At 40.6% G+C, this 24,238-nt stretch overlaps 2 protein-coding genes across 2 annotated transcripts; one reads left to right on the forward strand and one right to left on the reverse strand.

Annotated features, from left to right (window-relative positions):
* Positions 1-2,108: 2,108 nt before the first annotated feature.
* On the forward strand, positions 2,109-11,143 carry LOC137272339 (sodium-dependent glucose transporter 1A-like). Its single transcript, XM_067804708.1, has 3 exons — positions 2,109-2,319; positions 8,300-8,585; positions 9,606-11,143. Exons 1-3 carry the CDS (start codon positions 2,194-2,196, stop codon positions 10,601-10,603), a joined length of 1,410 nt encoding a protein of 469 aa, XP_067660809.1. The 5' UTR covers positions 2,109-2,193; the 3' UTR covers positions 10,604-11,143.
* A 106-nt stretch (positions 11,144-11,249) lies between these two features.
* On the reverse strand, positions 11,250-14,063 carry LOC137271637 (perlucin-like protein). The gene is made up of 3 exons (XM_067804074.1): positions 13,793-14,063; positions 12,622-12,769; positions 11,250-11,277 (listed from the first exon to the last, which is right to left on the reverse strand). Exons 1-3 carry the CDS (start codon positions 14,061-14,063, stop codon positions 11,250-11,252), a joined length of 447 nt encoding a protein of 148 aa, XP_067660175.1.
* Between the last annotated feature and the right edge of the window lie 10,175 nt (positions 14,064-24,238).

Below are 24,238 nucleotides of genomic sequence, written 5' to 3' on the forward strand. Positions count from 1 at the left end.
TGTTTGTTATTCAGTCATGTATCTGAGTGTTCTTCCGTGTCATTCTTATCTTGTCAGATCATGTCAAATTTGGTATCCAGTTATGTTAAACAGTGTACTGGAGCGGCATTTATATAACCTACTAGGCTTGTTCGCCCATCCAGGTTTCTGCTTTGACGAGATGAAAATATGACGGAACAAAAAAAAGAAAAAAACCCGTACGTAAACCATATCAGTAACAGTGCTGGGACGTGGCAATGTTACGCGTGTGAAAGATGAAGAAAGCTGCAAGCAGTTCTTAACTGTTACTGAAGATAATATGACTGTCCCTAGTCAAACAATACAAGTCTTTGGCAAATGACCTGGTTTTACAGAGTCATCCGCTTTGGGCGGACGTCTGAGACCACTAGCATTTAATCAACCTAATTACTGCATTCATATTTGATATTCATGAGACTGTAATCCATTATCATCAAAACTCATACTCATTATTGAGGGTGGTTGTATTTATGTTATTACTGCTAGTGGGTTTTTTTTCATAATTATTTGATACCATTATCAGTGCTTCGATTTAATTCAGTTAATATAGCACAAATATCAACATTCAGTTTTCTATGATAATTATTCTTCAAATGTAACTGGCCCTTGCAACAGGCTGGGGTCTATATATGCTCCTATAGCTTACATTGGATCTCAACGGACCAACACAACACGAATGGGATCCAAACATCCACTTTTAACGCATTAAGCTGGTTCTTTCAAGAAGCAAAGAGTAAAACTGGCACCTGCAGCAGGCATGGAGTATAGAGTATATGTTCCATCTGTCTCACTTGCTTGACAACGATACAAGAATCTGTATCGAAACGTTGCTTCACCTGAATACAGAGGTCGTTCATCCTGAACGTTTGTTTCTTATCTGATTCACTAAATTCTAAACGTGCTACTCAAAGACGTGTGGTGAATAAACTAGCTCCTACAGCAGGCATACAGTATAAACTAGCTCCTACAGCAGCCATACAGTATAAACTAGCTCCTACAGCAGGCATACAGTATAAACTAGCTCCTACAGCAGGCATACAGTATAAACTAGCTCCTACAGCAGGCATACAGTATAAACTAGCTCCTACAGCAGGCATACAGTATAAACTAGCTCCTACAGCAGGCATACAGTATAAACTAGCTCCTACAGCAGGCATACAGTATAAACTGGCTCCTACAGCAGGCGTACAGTATAAACTAGCTCCTACAGCAGGCATACAGTATAAACTAGCTCCTACAGCAGGCATACAGTATAAACAAGCTCCTACAGCAGCCATACAGTATAAACTAGCTCCTACAGCAGGCATACAGTATAAACTGGCTCCTACAGCAGGCATACAGTATAAACTAGCTCCTACAGCAGGCATACAGTATAAACTAGCTCCTGCAGCAGGCATACAGTATAAACTAGCTCCTACAACAGGCATACAGTATAAACTAGCTCCTACAGCAGGTATACAGTATAAACTGGCTCCTACTTGCATGGAGTATAAGCTGACTCTTACCGCAGGCATGGAGTGTAAATTGACTCCTAGAATACTAGAGAATAACCTTGCATATACAAGAAACATGGAGTAAGAAATGGACCCTTCGTCAAGCATGAAGTATAAAATGGCTCCTACAACAAATAGAGAGCATAAAGTGGCTTCTACCACAAACAGGGAGTATATACTGGCTCCTACAACAAACAGGGAATATAAACTGACTTCAATGCCATCATGGAGTCTAAACTGTTTTTAGCGAGTTTATATAGTGAGTGAGTATTGTTTACGCTGCTTTTGGCAATATTTCAGCAATATCACAGCGGGAGACACCAAAAATGGGCTTCACGCATTGTACCCGTGGGGGGAATAGAACCTGGGTCTCCGGCGTGACGAGCGAACGCCTTACCACTAGGCTACCCCACCGCTTCTCAAGCAATATACATGTCCAAAATGTCTGTCTGTCAAAATGGCTCATATAAACTGACTCCAACGTCATTCTAGAGCACGTATAGGGCCTATGTCGACTGCTACATCCATTTAAAGAACCTATCATATGTTCATTTGTGTATTACAGCCTCACAAATTCTTTCATTGGAACACCCCCTCAGCGAGAGCCTCGTTAGGGGCACTCATATATGTCACTCTCCACACTGTGACACACTAGTGTCAACGCGAAGCTCTGCATGGGAACATGGAGGCACCCGTAGCTTCAGGAGAGGGACCAAGTCCTCTGCGGTGGGCAGAGAAGCTCAAGTCTTCCATCTATAGGAAGAAGGCCCTCTATACAGCATGTCTGTTGTTTGGGAACTTTATGTCGGTAAGATTTTATCAGCTTGTACTCATTGGTACAGATGTGATACGACCGTGTTTGTATGTGTCATAACTGTAGTCATATGACTTTGTTATGACTACTATAATTATGTGTGTTGCAGCCTTGCATTGACCACATCCTGCGTGTGACATGTGTACATGTCAACATGGCTCACCATTTATTTCAAACGTTCTATCCGATGAAGTTCCGTACTTGTATCAGGCGGTATCATCAATGTTTGACAGAGATTTATAAACTCACTATCCTGACATTTGTGGAATTTTACAATCGACAGAGATATTCTAAGGATGCAGAAAGTGTCTAGTCACATTACTAGATGACAATTTAAGGTTACACTTTACCGGCATACCTTAAGAGAAACGCACTAGAAAATAAACGTATATGAAATGTATAACTGTCTCTTAATATTAAGCCCACTGTATTATGTACGTTTCTGGGAATAGGGAAATTTGCTTCAAATAAAGCTGTCATAGGGGAAACAGGCCGCTACGCATTGTTTGTTTCCAGCCAAGTAAGAGTTGTCAAATACTGGTTACAGTTACATAAAATGGACATTTGTCGTTATCCCTATCATTGTTACCGATGTTAAAGAGGCTCGATGATACTGGAAAACAGTGTTGGGCTTCAGATGTTCGACACCTTCTTTTTCTATGTGGTTTTTCTCATGTTTGGATGTTCCAGGCTGTTTGTGATGATATGTTTTTGTCAATATTTAAACAAAGACTTAAAGATCTATATATTCAAACTTGGCGTGAATCTATCTGTACTTCCACCGATCACAGCCACGATAGCTCCATTAAATCAATAAGGTGGATGGACAGAAACCAATAATTTATTATAACTGAAACTTCATCAATAACGATATTAGCTTTAAAGATGACAGACGCACCCAAGTGAAAAATAAACCTTTGATTTACTACGTTTGCGGTAACATAAATAATCATAACCTTAAACTTTTGAAAGTAGCAACACACATTACGACACGTTTGGGCCTACACAAGAACTGCCTGCCCGATCATGAAGTATACTTAACTTATAACAGTGATGGTTCCGCTCCTTAAGATTCATCACAGTTGGGTCCTTGTTTTGGTGCCTCACAGCAGTACCTGTGTACATACGGCATTTCCTCCTTTTGACACCTGCTCATCCTCAATGAAACGGCACCATATGTCATACCTCCGTAACACACTGTCCATAGTCCTAAATGTATAACACGGCCAAGTGGCCTACATTACCAATGCAGCCCAGTGGCTTAACACGGCCCAGTGGCCTACATTACCAATACAGCCCAGTGGCTTAACACGGCCCAGTGGCCTACATTACCAAATTGCCCGTGGCTAAACACGGCCCTGTGGCCTACATTACCAATACAGCCCATGGCTTAACACGGCCCAGTGGCCTACATTACCAATATAGACCGTGGCTTAACACGGCTCTGTGGCCTACATTACCAATACAGCCCGTGGCTTAACACGGCCCAGTGGCCTACATTACCAATATAGCCCGTGGCTTAACACGGCCCAGTGGCCTACATTTGCAACGCAGTCCAGTGGCCTTTTCCCCCAAGTAAAAATATGAAAAGCAAGGCAAAACTAGTTGCCTGAGCAACGCGTAGACCTCGAGTGACGAAACAATTTCTTCATCCCACCGCACCCAAGTGAAAAATAAACCTTTGATTTACTACGTTTTCGGTAACATAAATAATCATAACCTTAAACGTTTGAAAGTAGCAACACACATTACGACACGTTTGGGCCTACACAAGAACTGCCTGCCCGATCATGAAGTATACTTAACTTATAACAGTGATGGTTCCGCTCCTTAAGATTCATCACAGTTGGGTCCTTGTTTTGGTGCCTCACAGCAGTACCTGTGTACATACGGCATTTCCTCCTTTTGACACCTGCTCATCCTCAATGAAACGGCACCATATGTCATACCTCCGTAACACACTGTCCATAGTCCTAAATGTATAACACGGCCAAGTGGCCTACATTACCAATGCAGCCCATGGCCTAACACGGCCCAGTGGCCTACATTACCAATACAGCCCGTGGCTTAACACGGCCAAGTGGCCTACATTACCAATATAGCCCGTGGCTTAACACGGCCCAGTGGCCTACATTTGCAACGCAGTCCAGTGGCCTTTTCCCCCAAGTAAAAATATGAAAAGCAAGGCAAAGCTAGTTGCCTGAGCAACGCGTAGACCTCGAGTGACGAAACAATTTCTTCATCCCACCGTGTAACCTTCTACCACGTGACTAAACAAGCGCAAGTTCTCGTGCAACGCCTGCGTCAACGGTGGTCGGTATTTACCCTAGATAAATTTATGAATGTTCTGCTCTGTCCTTGAATGAACAGCAGCACACGAGGACCCATAATCGCACCTGTGGCGTCAGGCAGCCATTGACAACGACATGTTGTGTCCGACCGTGAGATGTAAAGACACTCCCATACCACTACGCCATCGTCACCAAACCGCCGGTGTTGAACAGAGCGCGCGTCAGCTTACCAGTCACATCGCCGTCTGTACATCCTTGCACATTCGTAACTACCCGGTTCATTCCGGCAAGCCGGATGGCAGGTTACGGAAAGAGGCGAGTAGTTACGAATGCATCCTTGCATCGCCATCCGAGCTGTCCAGATTACTGTCTGCTCGCTAAACAAAACAGCATCTCAATCTTGTCTTCATCAGCCGATCTTGTTGACGTTATTGGCAACAAGCAAGACGTGGACGTCGGTGACGTTGGAGCAAAACTGTCCTGGAGAGTAATGACCCGAGAGCAAATCTCTCGTGTTCTCATAATGTTGAAAACGTTGCCACAGAGATGAGACGACTGTGTTTGATGACTCTGGGAGAGTCTGATTTTATGTAAGCTTCAGCATGGCATACACGCAGGTTATGTTGAGGTTAGGGAATAATCAACCGTTCATCAGTTTTCAACATCAGGTGCCAAGAAGCATGTGAAAAAGTATAAGCGCATTGCGCACAAAGTACTTAACTACATTTAAGGTTGTACATTTAGGGCTGTGATAATAACTTCTTAAATAATTTTTATTTTATGCAATGCTATGTTATGAACAGTTGCTATTTTCCGTTAGTATTCATATTTTCACATCATCGTCATCATCATTATCATCATCTTCATCATCATTATGCAAGTCGTAGTCGTTGCTGTTGTCGTCAACACAACACAGATATTCGCAAAGTCCATATCACATTCAGATTGACATGTATCAGTATAGCTGTGACGATATATCGTAGTATCGATAATCGTGATATTTTATCAGACAAAAAAATGCATCGATACTTCTTTTTGCATCGTGATACGTATCGTAGACCTTAAAATTGTTAATTTTCACTACAAAATTTACACTGTTACTTTCTATGATTACATTTATTTAAATAAATAACTAAAGATAGTATATCGTGATGTAGATCGAATCGTGTCATATCGTTCCAAGATATCTCAATCGTATCCTGACTTCTGTATCGCCACACCTCTAATAATATCATGGTTTATTTGCTTTGGAAACCTTTTTATGACCCTTAATGTATACGGCATATACCCTCAATGTATACGGCATATACCCTTAATGTATACGGCATATACCCTTAATGTATACGGCATATACCCTTAATGTATACGCCATAGATCTTTCTCTCTATATGGTAAACAGAAAACCGAGCGTGAAGTAGAATACACGTCCTTCCCTGATAAGTTAACATGGGGCGTCATGGTTGTGTCATGCTGGCCCAAGAAGTAAGTTTCCTTCTCGAATTACTTCACTTAGACACCGCAGGCGAGAGAAGCAATCTGTCACCATGTCTCAGATCGACAGTTACGGCTGACATTTAATTATCTTGTAGATAGCTGATATTTGACACCAGAAACGTGACACCATATATGGTGCTGGCTGCCACAAGAGATCGACCGCGCAAGGGTTTATGGGCTTTGTATTTTGTTTTCATGATACATTTTGCTATTGGTTTAAATCAGCGTCCGAGATTAAGTAAGAAATTTCCGTGGAAACACTGTCCAGTGAGCAAGAGGCAAAAATATAATTATATGAAAGGATCACTGAAAATCAGTGATGACACCAGGTGTTCTTGTAACGAGAGCAAATCCTGACCTACTGGAAGCAATTACCACTTACGTCATCAAAACATCTTCATAAAGTAACTACTATGAAACCAGGTGTTCATGGGTGTACGGCAAGACTCAAACCACTAGCAAAATATTTTTATTCATTTTATTTTAGAATTCTCCGCTATTCTAAAGGCTGTTTCGTGAGACGTTTTGATAATAAAATCTAATTGAGTGAGTGAGTTTAGTTTTACGCCGCACTCAGCAATATTACAGCTATATGGCGGCGGTCTGTAAATAATCGAGTCTGGACCAGACAATCCAGTGATCAACAACATGAGCATCGATCTGCGCATTTAGGAACCGATGACATGTGTCAACCAAGTCAGAGAGCCTGACCACCCGATCCCGTTAGTCGCCTCTTACGACAAGCTGAGTCGCCTTTTATGGCAAGCATGGGTTGCTGAAGGCCTATTCTACCCCGGGACCTTCACGGGTCTAATAAAATCTAAATCTAAAAAAAACAACAAAAAAAACAAAAAACTATGAGCGAGTGGCTTGGAAAGGTTTGACATATGTTCCTTGAAAGATCAACCCCAGCCTCTTCAGGGAAGGAAGTGCAGCAAAATCAGGACAGCATATTATATGAGACTGTTCACTGTGAATGTTTTAACTTCCAGTAAACAACCGGACAAAGGACCCCAAACAATCATGTCTGTATGTGGATGAACCATTATTATCTACTTTTTTTATTGTTCTTTTTGACTTTCTTATTGTAAAATGTAACAAGTAAGAAATTATATAGCGCACATATCCACGCAACTAGTAAATGCTCAAGGTGCTTGTATTTTGTCCGTCGATCATTGGATGTCATTACCAATCTCATCTCCCGGGGGATCATACAACTTTTGCAGCTTTCCCGATCTTGAGAGGTATTCCCTCACAGTTGGGTGGACAGGGACATGTAGTCACAGTACGTTGTCCACATTTACTGCTCAATGCTGGGCCCACATCTAGGTGGTTTCTTGTATTCAAGTGGCCACCATCTGGTCCTATACACACGAATTAGCGGGTTCTTGTGTACTTTACTCTGTACTTTACACTGACAGAGTCTTCACAAAAACAACTGACTCCAAGGACTTACACCTGGATATAGGTGGGCAATATCCCGTACCGCTAGGTGGATCACTAGACTGGCGCCTGTGACAGCTCGCCCACCAGGCCCGCACACGTTTTGATCACATTTTGTCAAGATCAGATATTTTGTAAGCATTCATTATTTTGACATGTTGTTAATATGCAACTTGCTGTGGTATTCAGTGCTCTCGTTAGTTTACATCCCGGAAGGTTCATCCTTACAAAGAAAGGGGCATCGCTCAATGCACACGGTGCCTTTGTACGGATGTTAAGTAAATCGGGCGATTAAATGATTCGGTAGTGTCTTAATGAACCAGTTTAAAATGTGTGCCTAAATAACTGTTGTTCAGCTTGTATAGGTGCAATGGGGTATCACGATAGCTAAAGCCGAAGACCAGGGTTCAAGTCCATACATACATGAGCACAATCTATGAAGTAAGTTTAATGTGTTTCCGTCGCGATACGCATGTAACGAATCACTGTTGGAACGATATCACTCACTCAATCACTCACTCACCCACCCAATGACTGATTGACTGACTCACTCACTCACATGGGTTAAGACCGAAACCCGGGTTTGTATCACAACACTAGTAAAATCTATGAAGCCCATTTCTGATGTTCCCTGCATGTTCCCTGACAAGGCTGGAATATTGCTAAGAATGAAACAATATTCACACACATCGCATACATCTCTTAACACCACAATAGTGACGTTGAATCTCTTGTACTTTATCCAGGGGTGGATCAACGGACAGAGAGGACCGTCCCTTCTGGATCTCCAGCTCATCACGGGGACAGACATGTCCCAGGGGTCAGCCTTCTTTACCGCTGCTGCTGTCGGGTCTCTGGTAGGAGCTGTTGCTGGAGGTGCCATCTACGACCGCTTCAACAAATACATGTCTCTGTTCATTTCCATGGCTGGCCATGGGCTGACGGTGGCGGTTATACCTCTGTGCTCCGAGTATTGGCTCATGATCACAGTCTTTGTGGCGCACGAGTTCTTCCTGGGAATATTTAAAACAGGTTGGTTTTCGTCTGTCACTGAAGAGTATCCACAGTTTACTTTGCACGGGATCATATATATACTAGCCCGATGCCTATCCGCTGATTTTGGGTTAGAAATCCAGGGTGAGAAAGGGTGGACACCCGAAATGGGCTTCACACATTGTATCCATGAAGAGAATCGAACCTCACGAGCGGACGCTTTTACGAGTGGACTACCCGAACGCCCCCCCCCCCCCCCCCCCCCCCCCCCCAAACTGGAAATTCATAATGAACAAATGAAGAATTATATATTATGATAAACTGTTGTAAAAGTAAAGTAAAATGTTTTTCAGCTCAAACATTTTTTCATTTCTTTGACTGTGTAACTGGATTACATAATATAACAGTTATGGTGCATTCACGCGTAGACGTGTAGCTAATGTCAACGGTAGGGCTGAGACGTGTTGCGCAAACTAAAGGGCACATACCTAGGAGGTTTTAAAGCAAGATGTTGAGTTATTACGTCAAAGATCGTAATGTAAGCAAACGACACAAAGAAATTAGTAGAATTCGATTACGCGTTTTCTATCCTCACACCTTTTTGAAGTGGTCTGAGATTGGGCCTTTGTACGTAAAGAAACGTTTGGGTACATGTAGAAACTTCAATTACATGAACCGAATCATGTTTGAATTGTTATATTCATGCCGCGAAAGTAAATGTTGACTTTCAAAGATGAGAATGCTAAGGGTATTATCAAAAGTTAATCTTCATGCCAATAATGTATTTTTCACTATTTATCGAAAGGTCCTAACAAACATATTTTGCAATGTTCTGTTTGTAGTTCTTTTCTTTGACTAAACGTCATGCGTCACACTCGCTTAACATATCTTTATTGAAAGTCAACCACATAAGAAACATATATGCTCCTTAGTCGAGTTGTATTGTCGTGATGAAATGAGAAGAATTCACTCATGTAGTAATCTACTTACCATGTACCATCAGTATTGTTCGCCACTGGAGATACTGAAATATTATTATCATAATGAATTGTTTTCCAGGCAGCAACGTGGAACTACTCAGAGTATGGGGAGTTGAGAGTAAGCCGTACATGCAGGCGTTCCACTTCTTGTGGTCACTAGGAGGAATTGTCTCTCCTTTTGTCCTTGAACCCTTCCTGGCCGTCAGAAGCGATGTGGTTCAAAACTCAACAGGGTTAATGACAGCCAATAACTCAGCTCAAGGTGGCTTTCTCAATGCTTCAGCCATTCCACCAGAGGAGCCATTGGAAACAAGTATCATATGGCCTTTTGTGATGACAGGCTTGATGACCATCTTGTCATCACTTCCCTTCCTGGTTGTCTTCATCTTTAACAGAAAGGATGGCCATGAGGAGGTTACAAAGGCACTGGATGGCAAAAGACAAGGGAAGAAGTTATCCCGAAAGCTGCTTGTCCTCACGCTTGGACTTCTGGGTATATTCTATTTCTTCTTGGACGAAGTTGAGGATTCGTCAGTGTCCTTCCTGGCATCATACGTGGTCAAGCAATTCAAGTGGACAAAGGTCATGGGAGCAAGAATTACATCGACGTTCTGGGCATCGTATGCATTTGGTCGTCTTGCCGCCATCTTTTTCATCAGCTATGTCTCTCACATGAGAATATGTGGCTTGTTCTTCGTATCCTTAATTCTGGCTCAGGTTGGGATGATCTTTTCAGGAATGTACCTGTCCGATGTGGGCATATGGATCACTACCTGTGGTGTTGGGTTCTCCATTTCCATAAGTTTCCCCGCCATGCTGACATGGATTGAGAAGGACTTTGTTCAACTTTCAGGAAAAATCATGTCTGTTATCTTCGTATCCGTGGGCCTGGGTGGGATGGTGAACCCTCAGATCATTGGCTACCTGATGGAAGAGTCTACCCCTCTGTGGTACAACTATGTTCTGACCATAGAGAGTGTTTTGTTATTCTTTAGTTTCCTTGTGCTGGTGTGGCTGGTCAAGAAGGTCCTTAGTATTTACCATTCCTCGCAAGTTGAGCTTCCTGATCAGAAGTAAAGGCACTTCCACAGATGTCCTGACAACCAACCATTTTGGAAGTATATGGTGGGTTGAAATGGGGGTGACTGACTTTTCAGAGAGGTAAATAGTTACTGAAATAGATATTTTGACACACGCACGCACACACACATGCGTGCTACCTGGATTCTCTGGGTGTCTCTAGAAAACAAGTTGTGCAGCTCATCTACATAAATCATTGGATTATCGGAACCTTACGAGGACTATGTATGAAAAGAAATAGATCCAGTGATTACAACAATAGGCTATTTATGTTCAGAGACAAATCGAACACGAAGTTCATGGTGACTTCAGTTGTAGAACACTAACACGGTGGTAAGCTGTTGACAAAATAAATATTGCCTTGTACTGATATTTGCAACGTTAGCACATGCAGAATCGCAGAAAACAACGATGCTATACAGAACTATTATGCAGAGAAACTATCTTTGTAAAATCTTCGATTAATTCAGCATTGTTTACAGTGTCTAGAAGAATGCTTTTGTATGTCGTGCGGTTCATAAATAAGCTATTCCCTTGCGTTGGCATTTTCTTTATAGTTACAAACATGCGGCACTGTTTGCAATGTCCAGAAAATTCCCAAGTTATGCGAAGCTCTTTAGGAACACCCAATCCTGATGATCTGCTATCGCTCAGCAAAGGTCAAATCCCATCTGAAACAAACACAGAGGAACCTGTTCCATATTTGGATTTGTGCTTAAAGATTCAGAGTTTGAGGAAAGCCTGCACAAAGATGTATGACGAGAGATCCAACTTCAAGCAACATTTTTTCAGCTTTAGTCCAGCAGTTCAGCTGTTGCTCATTACACCTTGCGGTACAATCGACCACGTTACCAAGACCCAAGCATTTCTCATGTAAAAGGTTTAGTGAGCCTCCAGAAATGGTATATGTTGTCCTTTGGGGTTTTAGTACAAAATACAGTGTGTGTGTGCGTGCGTGCGTGTGTGCGTGCCTGTCTGTGTCTCTGTGTGTGTTGGTCTGCCTGTCTGTCTCCGGAGTCTCTCCCCCTCTCTCTCTCTCTCCCTCTCTCTATCTCTGTGTGTGCATATATATGTGTGTGCGTGCGTGCGTGCGCTAGCGCACATGTACTATTTCTTTACAATGAGCCATAACTTGAAGTTAATCATATACCCTGACCTGCACTAATGGTAATGTTACTGCATCGTCTAGCAGACCTCATCTTGTGATGTATTGTACACGCGCGTGTTGCAGTTTGATTTGATGGACTTGGTCTCCATTTGTCAAATATTCCAGAAATAAGAGAACAGCTTTCTTTTAAGACGCATTTGTATTACGGATTTACCATTGCAGGGAAACATTCATGAGCAGTGATGTGTTTGACGACTAGCCAAGTCGTTGTCAGAGTCAGAGTTGATCTAAGAATAAAACCCACAATCAAAAGATTCAGGCACGCCCAAACAGAGCAGCACACTTCACAGCCAAACGACACTTCGTAAACAATAAGCAGTCTTGTTCAGGAATCTCAGAAAGAATATTAGGAAGTCACAAATCGAGATGAGTTCTGTTTGACTACCGGTACAAGCCATTGCGCTACAGTGATCGAGGATGGTCTGATGCCGCGTTTAGCAATGGTCCAAAATGACCAGGCGGGGAGCCACAGAAACGGACATACTTCAGGAGTCGAACCCGGGTCTTGAGGGAGACGAACGAACGATTTAACCACTCGTCTACCCGTAATTCCGTTTTTGAGGGACGGCGATTCTTCCTGTTTGTCTAACTATTACCCAATACGCATTCGTAAAACACTTACATATCGAAATTCAAGGGGTGGTGCGGTAGGTGGGGTTAAGCCGTTCGCTCGTCTCCCGCCGTGATATATCTGGAATATTTCTAAAAGTGGCGTAAAACTAAACTCGACCACTCAAAATTCAAAGCTCGTTTCCTTCTGTAGTGTTCACATAGTCTTTACAAGCATGACGTGGCTTGGATTTCACACAGAAACAAATAGCTACTTCCGCACCAGCTATCATCCCACAATCTGTCATCGCCAATCAACAGACAGTCTTGGTTGAAGGTATTGGAAGGCTCCCCATCACGCCACAGAGGGTCGACCACCGGGGTATCATCCTCCCATTTCCACTCGCCCTCCACATCCTTGTCGTCTCCCCCTATCCAAACACCGCCTGAAAATGCAAACAGCCTTAATGATATTTGGAACTATCGTCAACAGAGAACAACACAAAGAAAAGAAAGAAGGTTATAAATCAACAAATACCAAGAAGCATGCTGATATGTTATTACAAATATATTAAGTTGTTCATATAAAGCTCGAAAATTGGACCGAATCGAGGCTCATGAGATACTCAAAGAATGTTTCAAGATAGAGGAATTTAATATATTTTTATATCCAAAGCTTTGAAAAAAATTACAGAATGAAATCAAATTACATGTTAAAAATAGATACAATTGCAGGAAGGATTTCTTTCACATTCTTTGAAGAGTGCCATATTATGTTAGGCACCATTTTACAAAAAATATATGTTTTGGGTGATGTGGTTGCAAATGTATTTCTTAACTCACCTCTCGATGAATCAATTTGGTTAAACAAAAAGCAAAATGATTCCAAGGCACGTGGTACTTTCTACTGTGGTGATGGTTAACTAACCAAATCTAACAAAAGGTCTTTCAATTTTCAATTTAAAACAATACCTCCTTTTACCACCAGTTTCGTCCTAATTTGCCTACATAACGTACCTCAAACTTATACATATTATATATTATTTAGAAAGAGAGTACACAAGTTTGATTTTTTTTTCCTTACCGTTATCATTGAACTTCGGTAAAAGTTCACTAAGCTACACTTAACACTCTTCAGGCAATTTCTATATCATAATAATGTTTAGTTATAACCTTCTATTGATTAGTTCAGAACCCCAGAACTCAGACTCATTCAACATCAGAACATCAGTATAGTGGAATCGTGACGTCACTACTGTGTACACGTCACAGCCAACTGACCTTCTCTGCAAATACAATATGACGCTCAACAGGGTATTTGGATCGAACCCTAGATTCTAGCACCTCAGGCCAAACCTCGCTGTGCCCTCCTTTCTTATGACGCTGTTTTGCCCTAGTTTTCGTCGTCTCGTACAGTAAGTAAGATACATTTAATCTACAACCCAAGGGTAATTTAATCACATTGTCACCTGTGACCTTGATGTTGTGGAATGCCCACGTGATCTTGTGTGGTGTGTCCCCTTGAAATAGACGACCTCCATCTGATTCGCATCTAGATTTGGCGCTTGACCAACTCAAGCCCTCGTTATACAACTTGTAGCAGAGGGGTATCGAGGGGATGTATTTGTAGCCGGCGTCTCCGGGACAATTGACTGTAATAGATAAACCGACGTACACTGATATGTACCTGGGGAATATAGAGAGGATGTATGTGTAGCCGGCGTCCGCAGGACAGTACATATTTTAGTCTGGACCAGAAAATCCATTGTTCAACATCATGAGCTTCTGTCAGCGCAAATGGGAACCTATGACATGTGTCAACCAAGCCTGCGAGTCTGACCAACCAGTCCCGTTAGTCGCCTCTTACGATAAGCGTGGGTTACTGAAGATCACTTCTAACCCAGACCTTCACAGGTTAATATAATGGACAAAAGGACTACACTGATATGTAGCAGAAAGAGGCAGAGGGTTTGTAATTGTACATGTTCTTGACCATCTGCCTTGACATAATATACCAGTTGAAATACTACCCTTGGACAAGTGAGCTACTATTTATGCACGCAAATTGTAACTTTCTGAATAAATGTGTTTATGTGAAAGACACATGTAAATATACAACGACATTCCACAAAGCATTGCATTGTGACTCTAGGAAGGTGTACCCCTATGTTTGTTCATAAATAAAAAAAACATGAAGCACACGAAAAATGGTTATTCTATTGTGATTTGTTTGATACCGGTGTCCTTCACGATATTTGCAAAACTGCCCTCAAAATGACTACATGCACATAACGTCACAGGGAGTTGTTTGAGTGTGTGTTCTTTAGCCTGGCAGACAAGGGCGTCTACGAGGAGACACAATACACCCCACGCAATCCAAATTCCAATTCATGCTCTCGCTTGTTCCCATATTCCTGAACTTCCAAACGTTTTCCATCATTTTTTCTAATTTGACAGTTTTATCAGAAAGTAATTGTAGCGGACAATGATACCTTTAATTTTACCGAATCATTCATCATCACCAAACACACTACAGGTAAAAAATACAAAAAGTACGAAAACGGTATACCTATATTTGCCTTGAAATACTGTGTACTTGGTAACGCTGTGAGTCGAGGGTCCGTAGATTCCAGTATCTCATCCAACAGATAACACCTGTCATCGACAGTGTGGAAAAAGGACAGACAGCTGTTGCTATAGTAGCACTTGTATGCACATTCTGTTTGTGATGTCATCGTAATTGGTGTGACGTCATTCACGACCATACTGGATAAAGCGCTTACAATCTGGAAAACACCAGCCATTGTAATGATCAAATACCACAGACTGTACGTATTCAAGAAGTGTCTATTCTCATCAGCACTCGGAAATGAAACAAGTTTATGAAGTGTTGCCCTTGCTGTTGACCATTGGCTCTTTAGGCCGAGCCCCGATTATTTGTGGAGATTCATGACATATCTGGCATATGTCTGATGGTGGCACATTCACTAAATTCGATTAGTTCGTGAACACCGGAATATTCGTCAAAACGTCTCTCCGTGCCTCGGTAACGCTGGCTATAGTACGACCGAGCTTGGATTGACGTTGTGTGTCACGCAAGCGTCACCAGCGACGTATGGTGGAGTCTGGGGAGGTATTCACGGTATGACCGAGACGCATTCCGCTCTGTCATCTATCAAGGAAACTGTTGTTTTGTCGCCCTTGGTGACCAGGTTCAGCAAGATATTGATTCCAATACTTTGATCTGATGTGCCATTGGTTATTAAATTCAAAGACTGCTACTCTTCAAAGTAAGCCACTCATTGTGCAAGTAACGTTTTACACTGTTATCATAGTGAAGATTAAAGGGACGGGGTTTTTTTTGTCACACAGATAGTATGGCTATCCTGAGTCTTGGAGAGAATGTATAAGTTCACTGTAAACATGGCAAGGAGTATTTGTGTTAATAACAAATTCTCTGCTTATTCAAACATATCGGGGCTACTCTTCAACTTCAAGTCTTTCAGGTGACACGTGGTCTCGATTCCATGAGTTCTGACTTAAGTTAACGTTTTACTCGCGGAAACTCTGTTACCAGAATAACATTTTATATTTTAAGCTAGCAGGCAATTTAAGTTTAATAGATATGTTACTTGAATATTTTGAAAGAATATTTTGTGACGTAAGTGTGATGAAAGAGTAAGAATATGCTATCACTTGAGTGTAATGAAGGCGTAAGATATTATATCACTTGAGTGTAATGAAGGCGTAAGATATTATATCACTTAAGTGTGATGAAGGAGTAAGATATTCTATCACTTAAGCGCGATGAAGGAGTAAGATATTCTATCACTTAAACGTGACGAAGGACTACGATTCTCTATCAGTTAAGTGTGATGAAGGAGTAAGAATATAACCCGAAACGCCATATTCCTCAAAGCTGACACCCATAAATCATCGCCTCGCGACTTGTAAAGCGTGTTTACGAATGCTGAAGTTCTGTTTACCAATCCCCGGTAAACAAATTCTGTTTGTAGACTTTATACCTCTAACCTGCACACTCAACCTAAAAGTCTACAGGGTGTGCATACACCATGCCTTAAGCCACCCAAGCTGATTGTGTGAAAAGGGAAGGCACTATAGATTCCATAGTCTCCATTTGTTTTCTCTTAGAATGAAAATATCTATCTGAATGTATATGAAACAGATTCCTTTAATGTAAGCTTCTCGTTGCGAAACCAATACACATAGGTCCACTACTGATACTTAAAACAACATGCTCAGTACAGACTGGTCGGATTTCCTCGTATATGTTCCGTCATTCACGGATGCCAACCGCCTCTTGTTACTTACTTAGACTTACTCCAGCTGCACGAGACGAAAACACTTTAGATACTCTTTAGGTCTGTACAAAAATACGTCGTGAACGGTTCCAAGCTGGTACTGAAAGAAATATCGATTTTCCCATCGATTCACAAACGAAAAGAAGTTGAAGATTAGGAGGACATTGTTGAAATAGTTTTTGTGTCATACTATATATGGCGTACATGTTTTTTGTTGTTTGTTTTGTTTTTTATTGAATGTGTTTTTAATTACAGTGAATTCCAGTCCATACTGAAAGAATAAGGAGAATCAACTTTACTTGATTATAGGTCATAAATTTAATTCGGGCTTAATGACTGCTTCAAAATATCATCAAAATTAGAACAGTGCGTGTACCAAAATCCATCTAGCAGAATAAACGTTTTCTCTAAATGCAACTGGATCTTTCGTATTCTTCCTCTCATTCTACTGTAACAATGAGTGAGTGAGTATGATTTTACGCAATTTAAGCAATATTTCAGCAATATCGTGGGGCAAGGACACCAGAAATGGGCTCAGCACATTGTACCCATACCCGGAATCGAACCCGGTTCTTCGGCGTGACGAGTAAACGTTTGAACCACTAAGCTGCCCTACCGCTCCTCTATGACTGTGAACAACGACTTTCCCATATCATCCATTTCGTCACAATAGAATTACAATGACGTGTCTAATTCCATTCGATACCTCAAAAAACTGTTTTCATTCTCAAAATCCCGGATACGTAAATACCGATTTAAATATGAACACGCAATGCCACATTTCAAAAAGTGCTAAAAAGTAACGCATGTTATATTTGGGAGTACACTTTCTCAGTAATACATAGATTGTAGTACTTCTGTTGGCTTGAGTCATATCCGGGATTCGAACCTACGCTCACAGAGTGAGGCACCTAAAATCACTAGTTAACCAACCCAGCCACAGCGACTTCCACAAGAATGGGAGTCTAGACCATTGTATACTTCCCCGATAAGTGTAAATTGTCACTGCTCAAACGGCCGATAGTTATGAGTGAGTTTAGTTTTACGCCTGACTCAGCAATATTCCAATATGGCAGCGGCCTGCAGATAATCGAGTCTGGACCAGACATTCCAGTGATCAACAGCATGAGCATCGATCTAAGTAACTGGAATGCGATGACATGTGTCAACCAGATCAGCGAGCCTGACTACCTCTGCCGTTAGTCGCATGGGTTACGGAAGGTAGATGTATATTCTAACTCGGGTCCGGAAGTTACGAATACACAATGCCATTTTAGACAGTGGTCACATGTAAGAAGAAACAAAACCTACCGTAAATCCTAAGACACAATACGTATGAGTCCAGCGGGTCGTGTAATGCCAACTCGTCTGCAGATAAAATCTATGGTCTTGCCCATGCAAGGTTATTCCAGCATGCTAATTTCCACCATATCATTACGATAATTGTTCACAGTGACATTACAGATAGGGTTGTCCTCCGGTTTCATGAATGTTTAACAGAGCACTATCAATGTGAACAATGGCAGTCATGGATTGTAAGGAGTAACAAAAGGGTATGTTCGGCTCGGTCGAAGGTCGGGTTACAGAGACACCTAGATCCGAATCACTGGGGAGTATGTCAAGTCAGCTTGTGCACAACTGAAACATTTTCGTTAAAAACAAAATACTGAAACGTTTTGGTCGTTGGTTAAAGGACCTTATTCAGCATTACTGAAGATTCCACATTGATTCCAATCTCTAAAAGCAGTCTGCCACAGCCAGACCATATCATGATCATGTGTTTATTAATCATTAATGAATCCTGTGAACAAAATTCCTGTGTGAGACCAAACTGTGCAAGCAAGGAACGGGCACCTTTGTTGTCTCTAACAACATTAAACAAATCAAGCGTGGGAGAAAGTATCTCACCATCTATGATTTATATCCCCCATATATCCACTTATTTTTTTAAAAACTGTGTTGACACTTCGGGTGCATCATCCATTGATTTTAATACACACGTGCTGCGATCATAGGTAAGCAGAACGTTCAATACATGCAACCATTCATTAAGCAAATATGAAATTTCAGTAAACTGTTCGTACAGCTCGACATCCTTAAAAATTCATTGATTTCCGTGTTACTTTACAAATATTTGACCTCCTCAACTGACAACTTCTCAAAGATGGCACGTTGTTGGCATTCGGAATGCTGGTTAACGGTTATTGCAAGAGGTGTTGGTGTCATCCATCAACTATCAACCGAATGGCCAGAGAAAACAACAAGTTAATGGCGTTCAGGATCAGATCAGACGTCAACTGTTATTCTCAGAACAAAATCAGCACGACGAGATTTGTGTTAAGCTCGACCTCACTGGGATTGGAAGGAAGCACCACATGGCACCCTAGACGGGGTTATTGTACCACATTTCGATGACCATCCTCTCAGCAAAAAGCCAGTACTCATGGATAAGAATGGCAGGCCACCCCGTGCACATGTCGTTGGTATTTTTTTTATATCAGGAGAAGGCAGGAACGCTACCATGGCTCGCCAATATCTCAAGTCCGTAAAGTATGGTGGCTGATTCGGGTCATCGCTTTATCGCCCTGTAAAATCAAGGCGACATTGCGACAAAGCGATAGCACGACACGACATTGCGATACGCCGACACGATATAGCGATATTGCGATACGGCCAGAAAACGAAATAGCGAAATCCCGACACGATATAGCGATAACACGACACGAAATGGCGATATCACGACACGAAATGGCGATAACAAGACACAAAATGGCGATAACTAAACACGAAATGGCGATATCACGACACGAAATGGTGATACCACGACACGAAATGGCGATAAAACTGGGCGACATTGCGATATGGCGATAACGCGAAAAGGCGACATTGCGATATAGAGACACGATATGGCGATACAGCGACATTGCGACATAGCGATACAGCGACATTGCGATATTGCGATATTGCTTCCATTCTATTTATGAAATATGGAAAAGCGGGTAAGCTGATTCAGTTTTAGAATCTGATAGGTGGAGTATGTGAGATAAACGCATTTGTAAAAGCATCCAGTTAACAGAAATAGCTATAGCTCATCCAAAGGCACGATGAGTGATGACATATTTCAAACTGTGATAGTTGTGCAGGCCATGGTCATGCTAACTTTGTAGGCTATAGGATTTCACCAGAACGGATTTGCCATCATACCGTGCTTTTTTCTTCTTCTTTACGAAATGAAAATATGATCATAAAGAAAAGTTGCAGATGACTTTTTATTCTTGTATCTATAAATAAGAAAATATTACATTGTACACTGAATTAATTTCAGTAAGTATATAGTCACTCTCAGAATTTATAGAATTTAAAGCAAAATATATTTAACGCCGAATACAGTATTGTGGAACCACTGATGACCTTCAGCGTTTGAGGAGACAGCCCAATTAAACAGTCCGAGATACAATATTACACATGATTAGATTAAACAATTTGATACAAAATTGGGTGGAATTGATTGTATTTTAGGTTTGTTGAGGCTAGAGCAATAGAATTTTACTGGAAAGGTACATGTACGGGGATGTAAATGTTTTGGGGGTGAAACATCTAGTTAATAAAATACAATGTATATGATTAATGCACATGGGTTTCAATCTATCTCAACAGATATTTATAGATTAAGAAAGTGTAGGTCTTGTAGTTGTTATAGCATGATCCCTCTGGTAAACGATTTGGAAACGAACAGATAAAAACATATGTTTGTTTGTTTGCTTTCTGACCATGTCAATGTTGTATTTGAATGGTGGGGTGGTTATTACTATTTCAAACGTACCTCTTATCTCTTATCTCTTACCATCTGTGTAACTGCGGCGTCATATTACCACGAACTAAAGAATAATAGAACAACGTCGACACATTTTTCGATACATAAGGACAAAAAATATTACACTAAATGTAGAAATGTTGGAGATATTTACCGATTTTCTCTAAATAGACATTAGCAGGGTTGGGTGTTACCAAAATGTTCGTATAGCGATGTTTTGTGATATGCGTTGGCGTACTGCAATATGTATTGCAATACATTGTGAAAGTGGAACACATGGTTTAAGGTCATGAAATTACTGTTTCATTTCTTTTGAAACAATGCCACTAGCCAGTTAGGAATCAGGTGTGATTGTAGGAGAGATCAAATGAATATGTTTCTGAATGCTTTGCTCTAATGTTTGGAACTCGAGAAAAAGCGTCTGCAACAGGGTCCACCATTTCGGTTTGTTTATCCCCACAACAAGTGCCCCACCAATCTATTTTCTTTAATTCACATGGTTTAAAATTCATGCTAGTACAATCACATGACCAATAAATATTTTCGAAACTAAAAATATGCGGTTTAAACAGCATTTATGAAAAAGAGAAAAGACATCAGAAAGACAACAGAGAACCCACAAAAAGGAATGGCAAACAGATCGAACAAGGCCTGTATTGATGCCTCTCCCAAGAGAAAACAGCTTAAACGAATTAAACACGATTACGAGATTGTAAAAGGATGTATAATTCAATGAGGCAATTTTCAAAACCAAGAAAACGAGTTTATGTGTTATTAAACCATACGTTTGGAGTTGAATTATGAAATGATAAATGGATGTAAGAAGCAATTCTGCATGAATATTGGATACGTTATCTTTGCCACAGACTATTTCTTCAAAAGAGAATCTTTTGCGGTAGAAGAACTGGTTATATTATGTCTGATATGACGAAATACAGGGCAAAAAAAATGAAGTACGGGGTATCTTCTGTTAAAAAGCCACATTGGTATGAACTGTTTTCTTTTATATGTCTTTCGAAATGTTTAAAACACTACACCCAGTCTCAGTTTGGACATGATAATTTGGAAAAAGCGCGTGGCAATAATTAAAGTATTTATAGCTCTGAAAATGAGAGTGTACTAAGTAAGATATAATTTAAATTTAGACAATAACTTTGCCGATTTACATATTCGTCCAGATTATTGTAGCCTTGTATGACTAATGGAAGAAGAGGGTGTTATAGTGTTAAACTCGTCCAGTTGTTTTTGTTCTGGCTGTCTTGAGTATCTTTGGCATTATGAAGGAAATAGTGAGTATTTTTGCCCACTTCTTGTGGAGCTGATCTTGTTAAGTACTCTGGCGTTAAACATGTACCATCTTATAAAAATAAACAATTTATTATTCTTTCTCCTTTGAAAGAGAGATGGCATACATGTTTATTCGTCATTTGTTTAATGACTGATATCCATGATGGCCTCACTTAAGGTACGATGAGCATCAAGGTGTAATCTTTCTAGTACTGATCTTTGTTCTTGGGATCAGTTGTCCCAAATGAAGTCACAGTATTCAAAGACAGGAAGGAGGAATGATATATGCAGTCTTTCTGTTTAGTTTATTAGTTCATATTTAAGACTCCAAAAGCAATATATTATAGGACTAGTTTCTTTACTTGATATTCGATTTGCATATTGTATATACCATTGCTTTGAAATCGTAGCCCTAAATGTTTATGATAGTCAGCCATCATTAAATCTGTTTTCGCTCTAGGTATTGCCTTTCAGTGATTAACGTAGTCACTGGTTTGGGGGTACTAAACGACACCTGCAATTCATTTCTTCATTCAGACAGATTAGCAAGATCACTGTTCAATACTCTTGGTGCATCGGTGGGGTTACGTATGATTATGTAAAGGTAGGCATCATCAGCAAATAAAATTATGTTGCTTGATACCAATAAGAGATTCATTTATCTAAACAAGGAACATAAGAGGACCCAATACGGAGTGTATTAATATATAATGGTATAAAGGAAATACGAATATTATTAGTAGTTTGGCTACATCACAAAAATGGCAGATCGTATCGGGTGAACCGGTTCGCGAAAAGTGTACCGAAGTATATAGTACTGTGAAGCTCGTATGGCAATATAACGGTTAAGCGGTATTATCGGCCACGTCCACAAATTTATCATTGTCGTACTTTAAAACGAACTTCTAAGCTACAACCAAATCGAGAAAGTGTTAACTTTAACAAGTAAAAGATAAGGTTCTGATTTTAAATAAATAAATAAATAAATAAATAAATAAATAAATAAATAAATAAATAAATAAATATGAGATATTACTAGAATGCGCACGTAAAGCACGTTCTTCATCCAGTATATACCAGTCGACGGCAGGATGATGTTCTGTGAACGAGCCTAGCACATTGAGGTATACTAGTATATTTCAAAATTGCACTTTGTGCATTATGAACTGATAAAAATCATGACATTAGTACTAAACATTAACTTGACACGGCAAGACGTAGACTTTCGGAAAACGGGAAATCAGCTTCATTAATCCTTTTGTGCACATTACCATGGCCACACGTGATTTTAACTGTTTGTTTCCAAATCGTCTTCCAGAGGCATCATGCCATAACAACTACAAGACCCAGACTTTCTTAATCTATAAATATCTGTAGAGATAGACTGAAACCCATGAACATTAATCATGTAAATTATTTTTTATTAACTAGATGTTTAATCCCATACTCCACATATTAGATTCTAAAAGTGAATAAACTTATCCATTTTTCCACATTTCACAAATGGAAAGGGAGCAATATCGTCATATCGCAATGTCGCTGTATCGCTATATCGCAATGTCGCTTTATCGCAATATCGCTGTATCGCCATATCGTGTCTCTATGTCGCAATGTCGCCTTTTCGCGTTATCGCAATGTCGCTGTATCGCCATATCGTGTCTCTATATCGCAATGTCGCCTTTTCGCGTTATCGCCATATCGCAATGTCGCCCAGTTTTATCGCCATTTCGTGTCGTGGTATCGCCATTTCGTGTCGTGGTATCGCCATTTCGTGTCTAGTTATCGCCATTTTGTGTCTTGTTATCGCCATTTCGTGTCGTGATATCGCCATTTCGTGTCGTGTTATCGCTATATCGTGTCGGGATTTCGCTATTTCGTTTTCTGGCCGTATCGCAATATCGCTATATCGTGTCGGCGTATCGCAATGTCGTGTCGTGCTATCGCTTTGTCGCAATGTCGCCTTGATTTTACAGGGCGATAAAGCGATGGCCCGAATCAGCCACCATAGTAAAGTATGTTTGAGACATCATGTGCCGAAGAATACATGAGACAGAGAAATTCCAGAACAGATTTATGATATATTAGAATAAGTCTTGCTTCACGAATGCAAGGCAATACCACGACGTATGACACAACGTCGGTCACACATAATGAGGAGATAGGTCAGGATGTGTCTGTAGATATTGGCATTGCGCTAGATCATTAGAATTCACACGATCATTTCGCGAGGATTGTATGCCAAAATATTTAAACTGATCGACTTGTTAACATCATCCGACCAGGCGATCAACACTACAAAAAAGGTAATTGTTTTGCAATGTTGTTTTTTTTTGTCTATGAATTAAATACATAACTACATTTGATTTGCCATTTAGTTATTCCTTAAGGGTTCTTCCAGGTACTAAGTTGAGTTGATTTGGGATATCAATCTCATTTGTTGTGGTTAAAGGTAACATATTCGTACCATGAATAGTATAATCGGTTACAACACT

The sequence above is a fragment of the Haliotis asinina genome, chromosome 2, assembly GCF_037392515.1.
Source record: "Haliotis asinina isolate JCU_RB_2024 chromosome 2, JCU_Hal_asi_v2, whole genome shotgun sequence".
Taxonomy (NCBI): Eukaryota; Metazoa; Mollusca; class Gastropoda; order Lepetellida; family Haliotidae; genus Haliotis; species Haliotis asinina.

What these genes read in the sequence shown, in the direction of transcription:
- LOC137271637 (XM_067804074.1), bottom strand. Translation starts at nt 14,063, where the DNA reads ATGTACTGTCCTGCGGACGCCGGCTACACATACATCCTCTCTATATTC. An exon ending in CCACAACATCAAGGTCACAG is followed by an intron (nt 12,770 to 13,792) that starts GTGACAATGTGA and finishes TTGCATTTTCAG; the next exon opens with GCGGTGTTTGGATAGGGGGA. An exon ending in TTGATTGGCGATGACAGATT is followed by an intron (nt 11,278 to 12,621) that starts GTGGGATGATAG and finishes TGTTTGTTTCAG; the next exon opens with ATGGGATTTGACCTTTGCTG.
- LOC137272339 (XM_067804708.1), top strand. Translation starts at nt 2,194, where the DNA reads ATGGAGGCACCCGTAGCTTCAGGAGAGGGACCAAGTCCTCTGCGGTGG. An exon ending in TGTTTGGGAACTTTATGTCG is followed by an intron (nt 2,320 to 8,299) that starts GTAAGATTTTAT and finishes TACTTTATCCAG; the next exon opens with GGGTGGATCAACGGACAGAG. An exon ending in CCTGGGAATATTTAAAACAG is followed by an intron (nt 8,586 to 9,605) that starts GTTGGTTTTCGT and finishes ATTGTTTTCCAG; the next exon opens with GCAGCAACGTGGAACTACTC.